The 23512-nt window shown below is 39.7% G+C and overlaps 1 protein-coding gene and 1 long non-coding RNA gene across 2 annotated transcripts in view; one reads left to right on the top strand and one right to left on the bottom strand.

The window, feature by feature from the left end:
* The window catches only part of LOC144381646 (uncharacterized), a 43807-nt gene extending 32854 nt beyond the window's left edge, over positions 1–10953 (bottom strand). Inside the window, exon 1 of the long non-coding RNA XR_013447312.1 lies at positions 10889–10953. This is a non-coding gene — a long non-coding RNA (uncharacterized LOC144381646). The remainder of the gene's footprint in view (positions 1–10888) is intronic.
* The window catches only part of RFTN2 (raftlin family member 2), a 66458-nt gene extending 44705 nt beyond the window's left edge, over positions 1–21753 (top strand). Inside the window, exons 8-9 of the mRNA XM_036107206.2 lie at positions 7931–8009; positions 20419–21753. Of these exons, the coding sequence (XP_035963099.1) occupies positions 7931–8009; positions 20419–20691 (352 nt within the window). The 3' untranslated portion in view covers positions 20692–21753. The remainder of the gene's footprint in view (positions 1–7930; positions 8010–20418) is intronic.
* The last annotated feature ends 1759 nt before the right edge of the window (positions 21754–23512 follow it).

The following is a 23512-nucleotide window of genomic DNA, read 5'->3' as shown; positions in this document are numbered from 1 at the left end:
TCCAAGGATTCTGAGACTAGAGCCAGGCTTAGCAAAAAGGCTGCAGGGACCAATTAGTGATGTCTGCCATGTGCGTAGAATGTGGAAAGTTAAGGTACGAATACCACAAATTATTTCCTTTCTCTGGCAATCAACCAAAAAAACAGGAAAGTGCAGCATATATTCAAGGAAAAATGAATACAGGCCAATTAATTCCTAAAGACCTCTTCTAATTCAAAACCCAAGAATTCAAGACTGATTTTTACCAAATAATAAATGTGAAAGGGGAGAGAGCATATTTATCATGTGTAAATCTACATTCTCCCGCATGTCACCATTGCACGTACTCCTAAAACAATTTGTCTTAAACACACACGTAGGAAGTGCACAAAACACAAATGGGTGTAATTGTAATCACTTGTATAATTTCCACTGGACAAGAAACAGTCCACCTGTTGCTGGCATCTTAGAAGCACCCCCATGTATTTCCTACTCCTTTCACTCACAGGTAACATCCTAATTTTTAGGATAATCACTTCCTTGCTTTGCCTAAGAGTTTGATCACTCATGCATGCATACCTAAACAATACAATTTAGTTTTGCCTGTTCTTGAATTTTATACATATGGATATACATATATAAAATATACCTCAACGTGTTGTTTCTTTCACTTAACATTGTTTGTGAGATTTACCCTCGTTGTTGTGTGTAGCAGTTTCTTTATCCATCCTGCTTACTAGTGATTTGGTTACCTCCAGTGGTTGGCTATGACAAGCAGCACTGTCCTGAACATGAGCAGGGATCCTAGTGCACACAGCCATGAGCTTCTCGAGGGTATAGATCTAGAGGTGGAATTGCTGGGTCATAGGGCATTTCTTTAGCTTTATTAGATAAATGCCAAACTCTTTCCAAGTGGAATGTTGCAATTTACACTCCTAACCACAGAATATGAAGTTCCCATTGCTCCAATAAAAATATTGTCAAATTTTTACATTTTGCCATCCTAGTGTGTATACAGTATGATCTCAGTGTGCTTTTAATTTGTATTTACCCAGTTACTACTGAGGTTGAGCACATTTTCATATGTTTATTGGCCATTTGGATTTTTCTTTTATAAAGCACCTATTTAAATCTTTTTCCCACATTTAAAGTTCTATTTATAAGAATTTTTTTATATATACTGGATATCAGTCCTTTATTTGTTACATGTGTTGTAATTATCTTCCCTAATTCTTTGTGGCTTGTCTTTTTACTCTTTTTGTGATGTCTTTTGATTAACAGAAGTTTTTAATTTTAAAATAGGCAAATGTATCTATCTTTTTTTTTTTTAAAGATTTTATTTATTTATTTGACAGAGAGAGACACAGTGAGAGAGGGAACACAAGCAGGGTGAGTGGGAGAGAAAGAGAAGCAGGCTTCCCACCGAGCAGGGAGCCTGATGCAGGGCTCGATCCCAGGACCCTGGGATCAGGACCTGAGCCGAAAGCAGACGCTTAACGACTAAGCCACCCAGGCACCCCCAAATGTATCTATCTTTTACCCTTCTTGGTATATCATTTAAGAAAATTTTCCCCTTTCCTGAAGCAGCTAGGGAAGGGGAGAAGTGAATTATTTTTAAATTTGGCTATAACATGGGCCATTTTAATGTCTCTAATTAACATAAAATTCTCTAAGCTACAGTTATTATAAGCTGCTGTGCCTGAAGGGTAGGTTTTGTGAGGAGGAAAAGGAATAGTTAAAGCTTAAAAGAGTCATAATAAACGTCAGTGAACATCATAGATGTAAAAATACCTAAGAAGCCTTTTATTTCACCTCCAAGACTTTGCTCACTTTTATGATTTTTTTTATGCATGTTCTGGACATCAATACATTATCACAGAAACCAAATGACCACCTTTTCATACAGTCTTTGAGTCTTCAAATATTTGCTGAGCACCATTTAGAAAGGGGACTTTCTGTTAATTAACATGGAAGATGCAAAGATGAGGAGACAAGATCCTCAGGGAGCTCAGACGTGGTAGGAGGGAAATGTGTACCAGCAAAAAGACCCGGTAAAGCTCCATATGAGGGTTCCATGGGAGCCCCAAAAAGGAGGTGTTGCTCTTCAGTTGAGGGATCATTGAAGACTTTCTGAAAGAGGTCACCTTGAAATGAATCTCAAAAGATGGGCAGCCTGGAAAGAGGCAGAGGTGATGTCATGGGCATTCCGGTGGGAGAATACCACAAGCAGGAATTCCAAGGCTAGACATGAGCAACTGACAATTCACACAGGACCATCAACCATGATCTTGGTTTTTTTATATTTTGAAGAATGTAGAAAGACTTGCTCCCACCTACCCATAAATTCTAAGTGTTCCAGGTCTGTTTCAAAGATGCTTGAGGGGCGCCTGGGTGGCTCAGTTGGTTAAGTGTCTGCCTTTGGCTCAGGTCATGGTCCCAGGGTCCTGGGATCGAGTCCCGCATCAGGCTCCTTGCTCAGCGGGGAGCCTGCTTCTCCCTCTCCCTCTGCCTGCTGTTCCCCCTACTTGTGCTCTCTCTCTCTCTGTCAGATGAATAAATAAAATCTTTTTTTTTTTAAAAAGATACTTGAAATCATAAGCAAATATTGGACCAAGCAAAGTTCATGTTGTCCTCATTACTTCCTGCAAAAACAATCTAAAAGTTTAAATGTCACTAAAGATATTATCAACCTGTAATAGAACTGCTTTTTAATTTTGTTTTTGTGCTTGTTTAGTAATGCTGTTCACTCTTAACTGAATTCATGGGGCGAATTCTTTAAGGCACAGTTTCAATGATCCACCTTTTATGTGGCACTTAAATGCCATGGGCCAAGATCTTGCTCCTATCTCTCTTTGCTTTTGCCATCCGAACACTAGGACCTGTGTGGTCTGTTTAAATAGTCTAATTGGTCCAGGAAAAAAATGAACACTTGTCTTTATTTTCTTCATTATTCTCCACTACAACTCCTAAACATTATAAGCTGAAATGATACATTTGGGAGATGCTACATAAATATCTGAACTTTTGCAAAATAGTCTATGCTTATCCATTCATTACAAAGTTTTCCAGTCAGAATGGAATTAAATTAGGCCACTCTTCTCTGTAATCAGGGCTTTACTGAGTTCCTTTAGATAGTATGGTGGTGTGGGAAATAGAGGAGCCTCAAGACAAAACTCTTAAAAACTCTGGGTCTCAATTTCCTTATCCACAAAATGGGGAAAATAGTACCTTTGTGCCCACCTTAAAGAGCTATCATAAGAGGGGTGCCTGGTTGGCTCAGTCAGTGGAGTGTGTGACTCTTGATCTTGAGGTTGGGTTGCCCCACGTTGGGTGTAGAGATTACTTAAAAATAAAATCTTTCTAGAAGTGGGGGGGGGGCTATCATAAGAAACAACCGTCCTCATTTACAAGGAAAGGACTCAGTACACCAAAAGCACCACCCAAATCCAAGTTACCCTTCTTAGTTTAGTCCATGAGGTCTTCTGTTGTTGGGAAGCCCGTCTTTTTCTTGGTAGTCTGTAGATGCCATAGCAAACCCTGCTCCCTTAAACAACACCCAAATAGAAAGTCTTCTTTTTGTTTTCATATGAAAGGCATAGAAGAAGGTAAGGAAGAGAGAAGGAAACATTTATTGACCATCTGCTATGCTTCAGGATCCATGCTAAGAATTTTACTTCCACCACCTCACTGATATTGTTAGCACCACCTCTGTTTCACAGAAGAGAAACAGGAGGCTCAGAAAGTCTTGGTGACTAGCTCAGCATCACATAGCTAGTAAGTGGCAACACTCGGATGCAAACCCAGTGTTGGTCTGACTCTAAAGCCATACATGCTGTTTCCCCCACACTCGACTGCCTCTCTAATAAATATGTCACCAACAAACGATGTGTCCACACATTTCATAGTGTGAAGCTGTAGAGCTGGTCAAAACCCCATTTTCTCTCCCATCTGTGGCCTGACTCCTCTGCTTATGCTGTAAATACAATCCCTGGCTCACTCTCCCCAGATCCTACACTAGTGTCTGCCCACATTAAAAGGTGAGTGTAATACCAAGACAGAGAGCAAAAGGCCCTTGTCCCAGGGACAGCAGCAATGCTGGTGGTCTCTCTTGCTTCTTCTAGGTCTACACCTGCCCTCTGGTTTTTGCCTGATCCTAGGTATGAACCAAGAGCTGACTGAGGCCTTATCCTTTCACTCTACTTCAACCGATCTGACCTTTGCCTTATCTCCTTTAGCTTGGATCAGTGCCCCAGGTCCTACATGGACTTTGGCCTCTGGAGTCATGATGCTTTCCTGGTCCTTCTTCTGTACTAATGACCCTCCTTCCCTTCCCCAGTCTGGGCCCTTTTATCCCTTCACGCTGCTCCCCACCATTGCCTGCAGGGAACTTAGCCCCTCCCAGGCCTGCCCTGGCTGACCTGTCCCTCGTGCTGCCTGTGCCCTTGTGCTAACAAGGGCCCAGGGATTATCTGCTGCCCTCAGGAAGGAAGAACTAATGGATGTTTTCGTATCTTTGCAGACTATTCCCTTGACGAGCTTATCCTTGCAGCTTACACTCTTGACCAACACAGGTTGTGCTCTTTCAGAGCTTATGTGTAAATTTAGCATTTCTCAAAAGCTGCCTTCATTTCTGTTACATCAAAGCATGATTGCCTATTAATAATAGTCTAAAAGAGAAGTTGAAGATTCTTAAATTCCTTGCAGGAAAATACAAAGTTACTCAGTTAACTTTTTGGATGAAAATTGCTGCAGGGAATAGGAGACATAGGTCCTGACCTCTGAGCATCCAGGGCATTTGAACTACTCTCCGGGCCTGTAATGACACCATCAGTCAAATACTTTCAGAATCTGTGCTGTGAGGCAAATATTCCATCCCAGCTCAGTAAATAGAATTACCTCAGGAGCCACTGGAGACCGTGAGGCACTTGCCCTGCCAAACAGTTGTCCCTCTGTAAGGCTTCAGACCTCTTCCCCTTAGTTCTACCATGCTTAGATTCTCCAGACCAAAAAAGGTTCCATATCTCATGGATGTTCTGAAAATAGCAGGACACATTTTAAATCAGAATGGCCCTGGGGCACCTGGCTGGCTCAGTTGGAAAAGCATGCAACTCTTGATCTCAGGATTGTGAGTTCAAGCCCCACATTGGATATAGAGATTACTTAAATAAATAAACTAAAACAACAACAACAATGTGAAAAAAAATCAGAATGGCCCTCAGAAAATCAGGGACATAGCAGTCTCAGACATATTTCAAATTGAGGCGCTTGTTCTAAGGACCTCCCCAAGAGATGGGAAAATGCTGACCTTCCACAGTCCTACCTGGGCTTCTGGAGACTGTCCTAAGATAGTCAGCCTTTGAGAAGGCATCTCTTCATTTACTGTTTTACCCCATTAGGAAAGGTCAAGAAGCCTGCTCTATTTTTTTTTTTTTAAGATTTTACTTACTTATTTATTTATTTGTCAGAGAGAGAGCACAAGCAGGGGGAGCGGCAGAGGGAGAGGGAGAAGCAGGCTCCCGCTGAGCAAGAAGCCTGATGTGGGACTCGATACCAGGACCCTGGGATCATGACCTGAGCCAAAGATGCTTAACCCACTGAGCCACCCAGGCATCCCAGAGAAGCCTGCTCTAGGTCAAACATCACATCCTAGGGCATTCAGACTTGCCTCAGCATATAATGGGTTGGAAAGAACTCACTCCAGGTCACTCACAATCCCTACCCTGACATTCTCCTGCTTTCTATTCAAGAAGAATAATTCTGCCCTGATTCCTCCTCATCTTTGCATAGTTCTAGGCCTGGTTCCCTCATGGGATTCTCTACCTGAATCACACACTTTGAACATTACCCAGAAACCTCCTCTGTATTCTCGGGTACCTTCTCCCTTGACTTTTCTCTCTAGAAGATATTCTAGATTCTAAGACTTTTCCCTCCCACTTAACTCCACCTACATTTCATTAAACAAATAGAAAAAGTAGAAGGAAATCACATTTGTCGTACACCTTCTAGGGGCAGGCACAGTGGAGGTCTTCACACACATCAACGTAATTATTCTTCGCAAAGTCCCTGACAGGAAATGAAAGTCAGAGAATTTAAAAACTTTGCTAAAGTGGTATCATCAGCTCTTATGGTAGAGTAGGGATTTAAACCAGGAACTCCTTGGCTCCAAAGCCACTGCCTTTTCCAGCATATTCTGTATTTCCAAACACAGACCAGCCTATTCTGCACGCTGCTAGTCTCTTCCCTGTATGCCTACATTACAACCCATGTCTCCTGATGATTGTTCCCAAAAGTAACAATATACAGTTAACCCTTGAACAACATGAGTTTGAACTGTACGGGTCCACTTACAAGCAGATTTATCTTGATAAATATACTATAAAACTGTAAATGTATTTTCTCTTCCTTATGATTTTTTTCATAACATTTTCTTTTCTCTAGCTTACTTTATTGTAAGAATACAGTATATGATACATATACAAAATATGTTAGTTAACTGTTTATATATTTGGCAAGGCTACCAGTCAACAACAGGCTATTAGTAGTTAAGTTTTTGGAGAGTTCAAAATATATGTGGATTTCTTTTTTTTAAGATTTTATCTTTAAGTAACCTCTACCCCCAACCTGGGGCTCAAACTCACAACCCCAAGATCAAGAGTCACATGCTCTACCTACAAAACCAGTTAGGTGCCCCCTATATGTGGATTTTTGACTGCAGTGGGGAGGGGGTTGATGCCCCTAACCCCCATGTTGTTCAAGGGTCAACTATACTTCATACCAAGTCTTTTCTTCTAATCAAAGACAAGGTTAAACTAAAATGAGATTAGACTAGAAGCATTCTTTTAAAAATAAAAATAAAAAAGAAGCAGCCTCTTATTACCACTTTGGGGGAAATTTTGCTATTTCTCAAAATTCAATAGTATCAGTAAGTTTGGGATTTTCAAATGGTGTGGGGTTAACATATACCGCTAGGGCCAGAGTTTCAATGTTGCATTTGTTTTCCAGAAAAAGAGCTCAGCATAAAATGCAGCTAATAGTGAGGTTTTGTTTGGGTTTTTTGCATAATAAAAGTCGTAACTGAGCAACATTAGCTACAGACACTCCTCCCCATAAAGCCCTGGAGACTGTGAAAAGCATTTCAGAGAAATACAAACCCCAAGTAGTCTTTGGCAAGGGGTAATTTGCCATGATGATAGTTAAATAAGGAGAATACTGAGTAGCTGACTACAAAGAAGCATCTGAAAATAAAACTAGCTGTGGCTCAAGTCCCTCATCTGAAAATGTATATAAAATCTCTCACATGTGACAGCCTAAATTGGTCTCTTCTTCTTATGAGGCAAATTTGACAATGCATACCAAGAAGCTTAAATCATACCCTTTTGACCTAATAATCCTGCTCCTGAGACTTTGTCTCAAGGAAATAAGTCATAAGAATAAGAAAGACTATCCATATTTTACAGCAACGTTATTTAAAATTTAGTGGAAAACTGGAAACAACCTAATTTTCCAATAATACAGGAAAGGCTTAATACATTTTAGTATCTTAATTCTTTGAGAGACTGCAGCTATTAAGAATATGATCACAAGTGTACAAACAAGGAAAGGGTGTTTAGTGAAAAGGATAGAACACAGAAATGCAAATATGTAGTGGTTACAGAACTGTGGAAATTCGCATTTCGATAAAGACTAGGAGAGGGCAAAAAAAGATAAAAATACTTACATTAGCACATTGAAATTACATGTTTTAAACAAATTTTTCTTTGGTAATGACTATATTCAGTTTTTAGGCATTTTTTTCTTGTTTTTCCAGCTACAACTCATATAGAATCATATTTCATAATTATTTTTGGTTCAGAAGATTATATTACAAAGGATACATGTGGAATATTCTAGCCAAGTGTAAAATTGAGAATTACTAATTTGCCAATACTAACACTATTGTTTTAATTTGCAGTGAAGGGAATTTGGCTACAAAGCAAGTTGTGTTCCTTCAGAGACCAGTTATGTGGAATTCAGCTGCTCAAACACCAGAAGTGAGTAAAATTGATGCTTTACTAACTAAATGTTCTACTGAAGCATTTAATCCTTAAACTTTCACTGTAATTCTAAATGGTGAATACAGATGAGGAAATGTGGATATGGAAATAGTCTCTAAGCCAACATATAACAACAAAGGAAATATGTCAGTAACCAGGTGAGAGGAGACAGTTCTGAAGGGGATCAAAATATGTTACCCAAAATGTGCCACGTGGGCAAAGGATTATTTTGAGCTGAAGGCAATTAAGAAACACAGACATAGGAGTAACTTTCTATCCTCTCCCTTTCTGATAAAAAGCAGGGCATAAATTTCCCTTTTTAAAGGTTAACTGGCTCAGTCGGTAGACTCCTGATCTTGAACTCACTCTGACTCTTGATCTCAGGGTTGTGAGTTCAAGCCTCATGTTGGGTGTAGACATTACTTAAAAAATAAAATCTTTTAAAAAAAAGATAACATAAATTTCCATTTGTAAAATTGTCCCCCTCTCCTGTACTAGGAGGAGAAGACTCCTACTAATCACCAGAGATGACTTATTGCTAGAGACGGCACTGACTTGAGTCTACATAAACAAACCTTACTAAAATAACCCTTATCTTCCATTAGGTTTGCCACATACGTACCTTTCCACAATTCGCCGCCCACAGAAGCCCAAAGCCCTGTTCCTTTGTCTAGTCACTTTACTGAAATCATGTATAAGCTCCCAGGTCTAACAGCCTCTTTAGGTTTTCACTTTTTCTCTGTGAAGCCCCCATGGACATCCAAAATAAACCTTTTCTCCTGTTAATCTGTCTTTTGTTAGTTTAATTTGCAGGCCTCAGGTACTGAAACAAGAGGGTAGAGGAAAAGTTTTTGTGAGTGTGCCTAATATTGCAACAGCCATCCAGATGGCCAACACACACATGAAAAGATGCTCAACACCACTCGTCATCAGACAATGCAAATCAAAGCCACAGGGAGAGATCACCCCACACCAGTCACAATGGTTAATATAAAAAAGATAAATAACTAGTATTGGCAAGGATGTGATGAAAAGGAAATCCTTGTGCACTGTTGGTGGGAATGTTAATTGGTACAGCCACTGTGAAAAACTGTATGGAGTCTCCTCAAAAAATTAAAAATAGAATTACCATATGATCCAGTAATTGCACTTCTGGGCATTTACCCAAAGAATATGAAAACACTAATTTGAAAAGAGATATGCACCCCTATGTCTATTTCAGCATTATTTACAATAGCCAAGATATGGAAACAGTCCAAGTGTCCATCAACACATGAATGGATAAAGAAGGTGTGGTACACACACACACACACACACACACACACACACACACACACACACACCATTAATGGAATATTACTCAGCCATAAAAAAAGAATGAAGTCTTGCTGTTAGCAACAACTTGGATGGAGCTAGAGAGTATAATGGTAAGTGAAATCAGTCAGACAGAGAAAAGACAAATACCATATGATTTCACTCATACGTGGAATTTAAGAAACAAAACAGATGAACAAAGAAAAAGACCAAAAAAACAAACAAACAAACAAACAAAAAACCCAGACTCTTAAATATAGAGAACAAACTGGTGGTTACCAGAGGGGAGGTGGGTGGGGAGACGGATAAAATAGGTGAAGGGGATTAAGAATACACTTACTGTGATAAGTAGTGAGTAACGTATAGAATTGTTCAAACACTATTTGTACACCAGAGACTAATATAGCACTGTACATTACTTATACTGCAATTTAAAAATAATAATAAAAAAGTAAAAATATTACAGAGATTCCATTTATACGACATTCTCAAAAAGATAAAACTACAGTGTGGAGAACAGGTCAGTGGTTGGGGAAGGGAAGTGATAACGGGATCTCACGGGAGGTTTTAGGGGAGATAATGGAACTGTTCTGTGTCCTATTGTGGTTACACAAAACTATACATGGCTGTGGAAATTCATAGAACTATACACGTTTAGTATATAATAATCTAAAAATTAGAAGATTGCTTTATAAATCACATAGACTACATTTTTTTATGTCTTTGTCCTTCATTAAAGTCTGTCCTTGGTAGAAACTAAAAGAACAGTGGAACAGATCAATGAAACTGGGAGCTGGTTCTTTGAAAGAATTAACAATATTGATAAACCCTTGGCCAGACTTATCAAAAAAAAGAGAGAGAGAGAGAGAGAAAGGACCCAAATAAATAAAATCATGAATGAAAGAGGAGAGACCACAACCAGCACCGAAGAAATACAAACAATTTAAGAACATATGATGAGCAACTATATGCCAACAAATTAGGCAATCTGGAAGAAATGGATGCATTCATAGAGACATATAAACTACCAAAACTGAAACAGGAAGACATAGAAACCTGAACAGACCCATAACCAGCAAGGAAACTGAAGCAGTAATCAAAAATCTCCCAACAAAAAACAGCAGCCCAGGGCCAGATGGCTTCCCAGGGGAATTCTACCATACATTTAAAGAAGAATTAATACCTATTCTTCTGAAGTGGTTTCAAAAAATGGAAAAGGAAGGAAAACTTCCCAACTCTTTCTTTTTTTTTTTTTTTTAAAGATTTTATTTATTTATTTGACAGAGAGAGACACAGCAAGAGAGGGAACGCAAGCAGGGGGAGTGGGAGAGGGAGAAGCTGGCTTCCCGCAGAGCAGGGAGCCCGATGCGGGGCTCGATCCCAGGACCCTGGGATCATGACCTGAGCCGAAGGCAGACGCTTAACGACTGAGCCACCCAGGCGCCCCTTCCCAACTCTTTCTATGAGGCCAGCATGACTTTGATCCCAAAACCAGACAAAGACCTCACCAAAAAGAATTACAGACCAATATCCCTGATGAACATGGATGCAAAAATACTCACCAAGATACTTGCCAATAGGATCCAACAGTACATTAAAAGAACTATTCATCATGACCAAGTGGGATTTATTCCTGGGCTGCAAGGGTGGTTCAACATCCACAAATCAATCAATGTGATACACTACATAAATAAAAGAAAGGACAAGAACCATACGATCCTCTCAATAGATGCAAAAAAAGCATTTGACAAAGTACAGCATCCTTTCTTTATTAAAACTCTGCACAGTGTAGGGATAAAAGGAACATACCTCAGTATCATAAAAGCCATCTATGAAAAGCCCACAGTGAATATCATTCTCAATGGGGAAAAAATGAGAGCTTTTCCCCTAAGGTCCGGAACGCAACAGGGATGTCCACTATCACCACTGCTGTTCAACATAGAACTAGAAGTCCTGGCCTCAGCAAACAGACAACAAAAAGAAATAAAGGGCATCCAAATTGGTAAAGAAGAAGTCAACTCTCTCTCTTCCCAGATGTGGAAAACCCAAAAGACTCCACCCAAAATGGCTAGAACTCATACAGGAATTCAGCAAAGTGGAAGGATATAAAATCAATGCACAAAATTGATTGCATTTCTATATATTAACAATGAGACAGAAGAAAGAGAAATTAAGAAGTTGATCCCATTTACAATTGCACCCAAAACCATAAGATACCTAAGAATAAACCTAACCAAAGAGGCAAAGGATATGCATTAAGAAAACTATAGAGGGACGCCTGGGTGACTCAGTCGATTAAGCATCTGCCTTGGACTCAGGTCATGATCCCAGGGTCCTGGAATCGAGTCCCACATCGGGCTCTTTGCTCAGTGAGGAGCCTGCTTCTCCACCTGCCTGCCACTCCCCTTGCTTGTGCTCTCTCTCTCTGACAAATAAAAAATTAAATTTTTAAAGAAAGAAAGAAGGGAAACTATAGAACACTCATGAAAGAAATTGAGGAAGACACAAAGAACTGGAAAAACATTCCATGCTAACAGATTGGAAGAGAAATTATTGTTAAAATGTCTGTGCTACTTAGAGCAATCTATACATTCAAAGCAATGCCTATCAAAATACCATCAACATTTTCCACAGAACTGGAACAACAATCCTAAAATTTGTATGGAACCAGAAAAGACCCTGAATAGCCAAAGGAATGTTGAAAAAGAAAAGCAAAGCAGGTGGCATCACAATTCTGGACTTCAAGCTCTATTACAAAGCTGTCATCATCAAGACAGTATGGTACTGGCACAAAAACAGACACACAGATTAATGGAACAGAACAGAGAAGCCAGAAATAGACCCTCAACTCTATGGTCAACTAATCTTCCACAAAGCAGGAAAAAATACCCAATGGAAAAAAGACAATCTCTTCAACAAATGGTGTTGGGAAAATTGGACAGCCACATGCAGAAGAATGAAACTGGACCATTTCCTTACACCACACACAAAGACTCAAAATGGATGAAAGACTTAAATGTGAGATAGGAATCCATCAAAATCCCAGAGGAGAACACAGGCAGCAACGTGTATGACCTCGGCTGCAGCAACTTCTTGCTAGATACATCTCCAAAGGCAAGGGAAACAAAGGCAAAAATGAACTATTGGGACTTCATCAAGATAAAAAGCTTCTCCACAGCAAAGGAAACAGTCAATAAAACCAAAAGGCAACCAACAGAATGGGAGAAGATATTTGCAAATGACATATCAGATAAAGGGCTAGTATCCAAAATCTAAAGAACTTATCAAACTCAACACCCAAAGAACAAATAATCCAGTCAAGAAATGGGCAGATGACGTGAACAGACATTTGTCCAAAGAAGATACCCAAATGGCCAACTGAAAAAAAATACAAATCAAAACCACAACGAGATACACCTCTCACGAGTCAGAATGGCTAAAATGAACAACTCAGGAAACAAATGTTGGTGAGGATGCCGAGAAAGGGGAACCCTCTTACCCTGCTGGTGGGAACGCAAACTGGTGCAGCCGCTCAGAAAACAGTATGGACTTTCCTCAAAAAGTTGAAAATAGAGCTGCCCTACAACCCAGCAATTGCACTACTGGGTATTTACCCCAAAGATACAAATGTAGTGTTCTGAAGGGGCACCTGCACCCCAATGTTTATAGCAGCAATGCCCACAGTAGCCAAACTGTAGAAAGAGCCCAGATGTCCATTGACAGATGACTAGATAAAGAAGATATGTTGTATATATACAATGGATACTACTCAGTCATCAAAAAAATGAAATCTTACCATTTACAATGATGTGAATGGAGCTAGAGGGTATTATGCTAAGCGAAATAAGCCAATCAGAGAAAGACAAATATTAGATGATTTCACTGATATGTGGAATTTAAGAAACAAAACAGAGGATCATAGGGGAAGGAAGGGAAAAATAAAACAAGTCGAAATCAGAGAGGGAGACAAACCATTAGAGACTCTTAATCATAGGAAACAAGCTGAGGGTTGCTGGAGAGAAGGGGGGTGGAGGAATGGAGTAACTGGGTGATGGGCATTAAGGAGGGCACGTGATGTAATGAACACTGGTTATTATATAAGACTGATGAATCACTGAACTCTACCTCTGAAACTAATAATACATTATATGTAAATTAATTGAATTTAAAAAAACAGTAAATCTTGCTTAAAAGAAAAAGAAAAAGGACTGTCCTTGCATAATGAAATGCTCATGAAGTAAGGCTATGCAGGATTAAAGCAGTGTCCTTTCTATCTTGTTCCTTTTTATCTATTCTTATTTTTCTTTCCTTTGGAGGGAGGCCTCTAAATGAATTCAAAGATGTGACACTCAGTAGGATAAGAGATTCCAACCAGAATTTTGTCTCCATCCACTAAATGTTCTCAACTTTTTCTTCCAAGATCTTTTCTTTAAGATATTTGGAATCCAAAAAAGAATCCCAAGATCCTTTTTGTTTCTTTTGAAGACTCAAAACTAATCAAAATTTTTTATTACCTAAAAGTCTCTATTTCAGTTAAATTCTTCAGCCCATTTCACTTTGATAATTATTTAAAAGAAACAAAGGTCATTTAAAAGTATTTAGTTTTAGGGAGGCTGGGTGGCTCAGTCGTTAAGTGTCTGCCTTCGGCTCAGGTCATGATCCCAGGGTCCTCGGATCGAGCCCCGCATCGGGCTCCCTGCTCGGCGGGAAACCTGCTTCTCCCTCTCCCACTCCCCCTGCTTGTGTTCCCTCTCTCGCTGTGTCTCTCTCTCTCTCTCTGTCAAAATAAGTATATAAAATCTTTTAAAAAAAGGTATTTAGTTTCAACTAACTCAGAGTAGAGTTTCCATTCAGTGATGTTTCTAGGAGTAGAAAACAGAACATGAAAAGGATTCCAGGGGATGGGGTGCATGTGTGTGCACGCGCACACAAGTGCTCACATGTGCACGGACCCCCACACGCACGTGCACACAGTGTCTGCCACACTCTCCAAGCCTCCATATCCTCATCTATAAAATATGGACAATGTTAGTACTTACCACAGGGTTGTGAGGAGGATTCAGTTAGAATACATGTAGAGGGCTTAGCACAATGCCTGGTCATATGAAATGTTGCTTTTGTTTTCAATAGGAACATTTTTCTTTCAATACTAGATGATTAAACACTACAATAACTCTATGGAGAAATTGAAGAAGAATCTAGAAATTCCTAATGACCCTCCATTTTCTCCAGCTAAAAATTACCTTCAGCTAGTATGCAGGAATGTAGTATATTAGTTTTTGATTATCCAAAAAACATAATATGTATGTATATATATATATACATACATATATATATGAAATATGGCAAAATATTAACAAGTTTAGAATTAGGTAATGAGTATATGGTGTTTGTTGTACTATCCTTTAAACTTTCTGTCTACTTGAAATTTTTCATAATTAGAAAGTTGGGGAAAATTAAGCTAAAAAGCATTAGTCATCAACAACTTTTTCATTAGTTATTAATTAATTAGTAACTAATTAATTACTAAAATGCTATACCAAAAAGGCCCATAGGAATGATTTAAAAACAACAGAAGGGTCTCTCTCTCGTAATAGTCTAAAGATGGGCAGGGCCCTCTAGGGTGGGGCAAGGCTCTGCTTCATGACCGGTTAGCTCTGCTGCCCTCAACCTTTGGCTTCTGCCTCTGGGCCCAGGACTGCTGTCACAGCTGTTGCCATGTCCAGCCAGCGAGAAGCAGGAAAGAGGAATTCCAGGCATGCTCCGAAGGCACTGACCCCTAAGTCACATATTTCTTCTCTCATCCCATTGACTTGAACTTATTTATGCCACCACAAGTGTCTGCAAGGGAGGCTGGGATATGCCACCTGGGCAACCACGTGCTGGTGCCACGGTGAAACAGCACACGCCAGCTACAGGTTGCAAGGAATTGGCAGAGAGGAGTTCTGTTATTGAAGGAAAGATGGAGACAATAGGGAGACAGGAGTTTAATGTTAATGGTTCCAATTTTAATTTATTTTTCTTCTTTAGAGCAGTTTTACATTCAAATAATATTCTTGTCCTTAAAATATATCTCAAAATGAATGATTTCAGGAGGTAAAGGCTTCTTGGGCACATCTGTTGAATCATTTCTCTAACACAAACCAAGAAGTGAAGAGGCAGCAGCCAGAAAAATATTCTAAATTAGATCTTTTCCAAAGTAGCTATAATAAAATCATACGAACACTAAGAAATATTTAATGTACACATTAACTTCTTTCTTTACCTTACAGTGAGACAATTATTAAACTTTGTTCTTACTTTTTCAGTCATTTGAAGTTGATTTGAAATTATTTGAAAATCATAAGGGTCATTCTTTACTCATTAACTGTTAGTATCCTCGACTGAAGTCCATGTGAAATCCAATCAGGTGCTAGTGTAAGCAGAGGATGTCGAGTATCTCAAAGAGCATTAAGTAAAAATCAAGATAAAAGCATTTTGCTTTTATATTTAATGAGGTTCTTCATCTAGAGAATGCTTTCCACTCAAAGCAAATGGGCTTTTTCCTGGTGTGAGCCGAAGGGGAAGAGTGGTCCCTGCTGCCGCAGGGCAAGGTTCAGGCTGGCGATCAGCTCTCTTCTAGGCCACCCATGCTATTACCTACTGATGTCCCTCCCTGGAAGTGTAAGGGACAGAAACCCTGCTCAGACAGCCTATGTATGTAAGGGAATTTATTGGCTTCTAGGTGGCAAGGATACTGGCATAGCTTGTAACATCAAAAAAGAGCTACAAGAACCCTCAGGTACTGACACCGGAGGTTCCAGGATGTTCTCTTTCATCTGTTTGTTTCAGCTTCTATGTGCATATGTGCAGAGGGCTTCTAATAAGGTGGGTGTGGCCACCTCATCAAAAAGAGCTTCTTAGGGGGGCGCCTGGGTGGCTCAGTCGTTAAGCGTCTGCCTTCGGCTCAGGTCATGATCCCAGGGTCCTGGGATCAAGCCCCGCATCAGGCTCCCCACTCCACGGAGGGCCTGCTTCTCCCTCTCCCACTCCCCCCTGCTTGTGTTCCTGCTCTCGCTATCTCTCTCTCTCTGTCAAATAAATAAATAAAATCTTTTTAAAAAAATTTTTTTAAAAGAGCTTCTTAGGGTGCCTGGGTGGCTGGCTCAGTCAGTTAAGCATCCAACTCCTGATTTCTGCTCAGGTCATGATTTCAGGGTTCTGAGATTGAGTTCCGCACTGGGCTCAGTGCTGGGCGTGGAGCTTGCTTAAGATTCTCTCTTTCGGGGCACCTGGGTGGCTCAGTCGTTAAGCGACTGCCTTCAGCTCAGGTCATGATCTCAGGGTCCTGGGATCGAGTCCCATGTCGGGCTCCCTGCTCAACAGGGAGTCTGCTTCTCCCTCGGCCTCTCCACCCTGCTTGTGCTCAAATAAATAAATAAAATCTTAAGGAAAAAAAAAAGATTCTCTCCCTCTCCCTCTGCCCTGCCCCACCCTCCTCTCTAAAAAAAGAAAGAGCTTCTTTATCCTACAGTCCATCTAGCAATCCCAGGGAAGGACCTTGATTGGATCTGATTGGGCCATGTGCCCACACAGCCTCAGGGAAGAAGGTGGTGGATAGGAAAGCTGGCTAGAAAGGTGGTTGTCCACTACACCCTTTTCCTTCCCAGACTTGAATGATTTTGACAACCCCAAGCTGGGATGACCCAGGAACAAGTTCTGTGAGTAAGCAGGGGTGGTGTCTCTCCACATGTTTCATAATCTCTAACTAACTCTTCCAAGTGGTATTAGAGCTACACTTCTGCTTGCAGTAGCTTCCTGATCCTCCTGCAAACCTGAGACACACAAGGAAGACAAGTCCTGAATGTGGCATTCCACGTTTTTACTGCTTTATGAACTATATTTTTTTAGCTCTTCTTCTACTCTGTCCATCATAACACTTTCCATGACAACACCATGTCTTATGATTGCTGGTGTAATTCTGGCTTCATTCTTTCCTTTTTGTTTTTAAGACACTGACAGTGAAAAATGGAAGCCAGAATGGTAGGATACCCTAAAAATTCAACTGACTTGTCACTGAGTCTCATGTATTTGAAATGGGTCACCCATTGAGAATGATTCTCAAAAGTTAATAGATTTTATCAACAATGGCATTAGATCTGCATTCAGACCTTGGTATAATTTCCTCCAATTTTATAGTGAAAATATCAGAAAAAATTGAGAAGCTATATGAATAACTGGGTCATGTATCATGGAAAATTTCTCCCTATTGACATAGAGAAATATTCAAAATAGAAAAGTGAGTTGTACACATCTATGTGTGCATATGCAAATACATATTTAGGGAAAGAAACACAGTAAAATATGCCAAATTTTAACAGCGGTATCTCTACAAGATAGGATTGTGGGTGGGTTTTGCTTTTTATCTTTGCCAGATTTTCTACACTGAAAATGTATTATTTTTGTAACTGAAGGAAAATTGTATTTGGGAAACACACAAATCTTTGACCTTAAGTCTACTCATATTTTTGCAGCTGTGGGTAATATAGTGTGCAAAGAATGAGATAAGATACTTGGGATCCAGTTTGAGACCAGCTGTTCCCTGACCTTGCACAAATCCTGTCTTCCTTCTGGGCCTGGGTCCTACCTCTGTCGGATGAGGGTTTATAGTAGATGATCTCTCAGGACTGGTCGGGCTTCAGACTCCTACATTCTAAGTTATGAGAACATTGCAATTTGAACTGTTGGAAAAGCTATTAATTAAAGTGGAGAGTAGAGTGGGGGAGGCAATGGCATTGCTGAAGATGTATTACGAGTCATATGGTAAAAAAGAAAATAAAAGTGTTTTTTCTGAAATCTTTTTTAGACTTACCTACCATGCTAGGTATTCTGTCATCTTCTAATATTTGAAATTTACATTTGGTGGCTGCTCACTTATTAAAACTTATCTAAAAGTAAATTACTATGAATATCATATCATTCTGACTAACACCCATATTTTATTAAGAAAATTCTCATTGAGTATATGAGAGTTGGCCTCTCTCTATTGGCTGGCATACAATAAGGAATTTATTACAATATTTACGTTTGGCCCTGTTGCTGGTGAGGAAGGAAAGATCCAGGCAGCCAAGTGCTCCCAGGCATCCTTGCCTTCCTATTTCTCTAAGTCAACATTGAGAGGTCATCCAAGAGTAAATGCATTCTTTATGCATGTGGGAAAGGGAGCCAGCAGTCAGGCTTAAGAAAGGAGCCCAGCCTGGCAGTACTCACCAGCCCTTCCTGCAGCCACAGGGCCATATCCTCACTGACCAGGGTCCCAGTGCCAGGGAGAATATGCCATTCTCAAATCCAGCACCCGAAGAATAAAGCTGTCAGGTTCCACTGCTTGTATTAAATTCAATACTTCTGGTGAATGAGAATCAAAAAGAAAAGGATTTGAGGGGCGCCTGGGTGGCTCAGATGGTTGAGCGTCTGCCTTCAGCTCATGTCATGATCTCCAGGTCCTGGGATCAAGTCCCATGGCTAGCTCCCAGCTCAGCGGGGAGCCTTCTTCTCCCTCTCCCTCTGCCTCTCTCCCTGCTTATGCTCTCTCTCTCCCTCTCTGTATCTGTGTCTTCTCAAGTGAATAAATAAAATCTTTAAAAAAAAAAAAGAAAAGAAACGGATTTGAGATCTGATATTTGCATTTGGTGAATACAAAGGGGCCAATGGAATTGTCACCACCATAGCTATGTCTGATTTGGGACCACGAAGGCTCTTATTGAGGCAGGACCCACTTGTTCACTTAAACTTGCCCAAGGACTCCAGTAACTCAGCCAAAAAGAAAGAACTGCCAACACATGCCTTTCTATGCAACATGCTGAGGGCTGCTTCTTCCTATACAAGCAACGTCGTAAACGGTGGTTAGATTCCATGGTAGCATATTAAATCTAATTTAATAAAGTTTTTGTTTGCTTTGTATATTTGCCATGAGAACCAGTAGAAAATACTTTTGTATTTTATACGCTACAGTTCAACAAACCTATGGGTTAACAAACTTTTATCAGACCAGCCTGGGCATCTGACTTCTACACTTTTTTTTCTAAGTTTTATAACTGTAGCTCTTGCATTTAGGAAAATATAATCCTAGTTCCTAACTACCAATATAAGTGAACTTCCAAGAAATAAACTCTCTGTAAATTGGGAAATTACTGTGCTTTTTTATCTTTTTAAATTTTATCTTTGTTTATCCTTGTTCAGATTTTTGTACCTAAGAGTATGTGAGCATATTCTAATATGTCACATTATCAGTATTAAAGATGCCCTTGTAGGGAAATCTTATCAGGAATCCGAACATCCACCTGTTGAGTTGCTACAATTTTCTCCCTGAGATTTCCTTGCATTGACTTATATGCCTTATTTTGACTTGTTACCTTGGCAAAGACCATGTCCTCTTCACTCTGAGCTGCACCAAGGACATTGTCAGCCCTCAGTAAATATTTCACAGCAAAAACACCCACAGTTTATCAAACAGTCTGCAGAACAAGCTGCTCCAGTTGCTGAGCATTCCCACTGGGTCAGGCAGAAGCGGTTTGTAGCAGGACAAGGAGAGTGGCCTGCCTGACCCAGGAGGACCCTCCAGCCATTCCCTCAATATAAACACAGTCAGAATTGTGACTCCTCTGTGCAGTCTATTTCTACGTGAAATGGGTGTGAGGTGGCCAGTGAAGCACGTTTTCTGCTGTCTGGATCCCAACTAACACCAAGAAGAAAAATGGAACCTTTAATATATTTCTACTCTACTTTGTTCCCCAAAGCATGATCTTAACAGGTTTCTCTCCCCAGAGATATCACTGAGGGCCCAGACATGTACACAACCAACCTGTCAATGAGGAAAAGGATGTGCCAAGAAGCTACTAAGAGTTGTGAAACAGAGAGGAGCTCATTCTTACCGGGAGGGGCGGGGGGAGAAGGGAATGTGAAGAGTGGCTCTGAGCTGGTCCTTGAAGGCTTTTAGGATTTTGAAGAGAAGCAGGGAAAGGACATTTCGGGCTGAGTACAGTCTGTGCTAGATCAGAAGGACAGGAAAGCACCCATCTTTTTAACTCCTGGTTGCCAATCTCTTGTGTTTCAGAGGAAAGCAAGCCGGCATATAAAAGCTGAGGACAGGAACAAAGTCACCAGCAGGAGCATTGGACTGGACACGGCCACATCGCCGCCAGCAGAGAGCAGAAACCTGGCTGAGGAGCGCCTCCTCTCTCCTTCGAGAGAATGCTGGACGAAGGAGAGGAGGCCACCACAGTACAGCAGCTTCTCTGGGCTCAGCAGCAGTGACAGTGTCCTGCGGGAACTAGACGATGGACAGTTTGACCAGGAAGACGGAGTGACTCAAGTCACTTGTATGTGAGCAATGAAGTCAAGCAACAGAAGGCCCTGTAAATAATTATTAAAATAATTGCCAACTGACTTTATTGTATTACTTTATCTGCATTTACATAATATTTTGAATTTTTCCAGACTCTGGCTTTCCTCTAATCTGCATAAACTTGGGCTCAACCTCCCAGACAAGGAAGAATAACCAACATATTTGTAAATTTAGAATCATGTTTACACTTCTCTCAACTAAAACATCTGTTTAAACAGATGTTTCATTAGGTTATTAACCAATAATCTACTTCAGTTTCTCATGAATGTACAGGATGTACTTTTCTTTCAGTTCCTGATGAGAAGACTAAATATATCAACCAATATTTTGCCTAATTAGGAAGTTCTCAGGAAGTCAGAATCTTAGTTAAGGTAAAAAGCAATCTCTATCTCTCTTTAAATCCCCCTCTTTCATATACATGTAAAGGGCAAATTAATGAAATACCTATTTCCTGAATATAACAATTAATTCAAATTTTGTCTTTTTAACGATGACATGTATATACAAAGCCAACTCCTGTTTGTTAAAATATTCTTCAAAAACATCCTTTTTGTATGTCTTTGCTTTTAAAGAAAGGGTCACCATGTTACCAACCCCGTACTGATTTCATTGAGCTTAAACTTTATTGCTTCTAATAGCCCAAAAATAGAGCAAAGCAGCATCCCTCAAAATTCAACATGAAAAGAACCCACAATCTCAACATTTAAAAACCTTAGTAGAATGAAAGAATTTTCTTCACCTTAAATTGCGAGAATAGAAAGGTACTCATAGCTCCATGTGTATGGAGACCTATCTGTTCCATCTCTGCTTTTCTTGCTCTGCTAATAGGGATGGCTCTGCCTTGCCCAGCCTTTAATAGGTAAAGATTAAAATTCTACATAATAGAGGATTTTCATCTATCTATGAAAGGCTTACTTTGAAATTTGGGAATCTTCAAGTGAAATACAACTGACTTTGCTATTGATGAATTCAGCCTATTATCGGTTTTTATTAGCATTGGTGTTGACATTATCATTTGAATAATAAAATGTCATTTGTTATTGGGCTATTGTTTTTTTTTTAACACAAATGCTCATAATATGTTTTGTACATATGACAGATAATGTATTACATGTTATCAAATATATAGTGTCCTAAATTGTCCTAAACCAGGACAATCTCCATGAATTGTTGATAAGATCAACATGGAATTATTCCACTTCTACCATGCAGAAGCATTACCTTTATAAGTATAAAGGAACTGAAGAATATTTTGTTTAGTATTATTCCACGGAAATAGCTATCAGCAATATCTGCAGAAATGTTTTTTTGTTTTGATTTTCAGATGAACCTGAGTCCCATATTCAAGGGTTGGTGAGTTTTGGGTAGAAACAAGCATTACTTCTGGAGCCCACAAAATGCCACAAGTTATGAAACACAGGGAATGTTCTCAGAAAGGTCAGTGATCCCAATGCCAAGATCTACAAGAGACTCCTGTGTCATTTTGTCAGTATACAAAGGGATTTGAAGTATTAAAAACTGAGATAGAAATTTCTATTTCTAATTTAAAGGAAAACTCAGGAATATATCAAGCACTTAATTTTTTAAATTTGTGTTAAGCATCTTTTTTTTACAGTTTGCTTTTAATCTAAGTGTTATTTCTTCTTGTTAAAAAAAAAATTATGGGCGCCTGGGTGGCTCAGTTGGTTAAGCGACTGCCTTCGGCTCAGGTCATGATCCTGGAGTCCCTGGATCGAGTCCCGCATCAGGCTCCCTGCTCAGCAGGGAGTCTGCTTCTCCCTCTGACCCTAACCCCTCTCATGTGCTCTCTCTCATTCTCTCTCTCTCAAATAAATAAATAAAATCTTAAAAAAATAATAAAATAAGTTAAAAAAAACTTATTATAAAAACTTATCAGTTATATACTCCAAAACCTATTTTATAAGCATTTACTCCAACAACTACCCTTAAGTTACATGGCATATCTGTATTACAGTGAATAAATAATGACCAAGGGGTTCTAGAGCATCTTAAATATATATAAGTAGCTCTGAGTCTACTCTTTAAAAAAAAAAAAAGGTAACAAAACTTGGACTCTATATGCCTAAGGAGTAAATGTGACTAATCATTATCTGTCAACTGTATATTTGGTTCTTTTCATAACACTATGTAATTCTAGAGGCCCTGCCATATGAATTACTAATACCTATAAATTATAATGAAAAAGTTAAATTATAATGAAAAAGTATTAAGATCATAGATGTTGGTGTCAAGTTCTGCCATTCTCCTTGGAGCAGTATCTCCAGGACTTCTGTCTTAGGTCTTAATGACCACCTGTTAGTTCCTTCCCGTTTGGACTGAATGTCACCCTGTTATCTTCCACAGGCAACATTTAACACCTACTCCCCAGAGAAATCACCTCTGAGCTGATGAGCAGCTCTATCAATGTCACAACTTCCTTCAGCATAAAATAAATGAAAAAGATAAATGGGCTTTCAAGAATCTTCAGACACCCATAAAAGCAGGAGGCAGAGCTATTGTCAATCCAAATCACAACTATGGCCAAATTATTTATCAGACCAGGTGTTTATATATTTGAATATAAATGTACCAGATGCGTTTTCATTTCTTTCATTCTGGAAGAGCTGAGAGGCTGTCTCATTTTCCTAGCCTTTCCTCACTACCTTGATTCCTCACCACCATTCCTTCTGGGCGAGAAGGACCATGGCTCTTTCAACACCAGGCTAAAAAAGATTCCCTTCTCTCAGATCCTCAGGGCCCCAGAGTATCCCTGCATGGAAAGACTAATCAACTGAGAATTCAA

Source organism: Halichoerus grypus, chromosome 4 (assembly GCF_964656455.1).
Source record: "Halichoerus grypus chromosome 4, mHalGry1.hap1.1, whole genome shotgun sequence".
In the NCBI taxonomy this organism is placed as follows: domain Eukaryota; kingdom Metazoa; phylum Chordata; class Mammalia; order Carnivora; family Phocidae; genus Halichoerus; species Halichoerus grypus.
The sequence above is the reverse complement of the archived record's forward strand: the minus strand, read 5'-3'. Positions and strand labels throughout refer to the sequence as shown.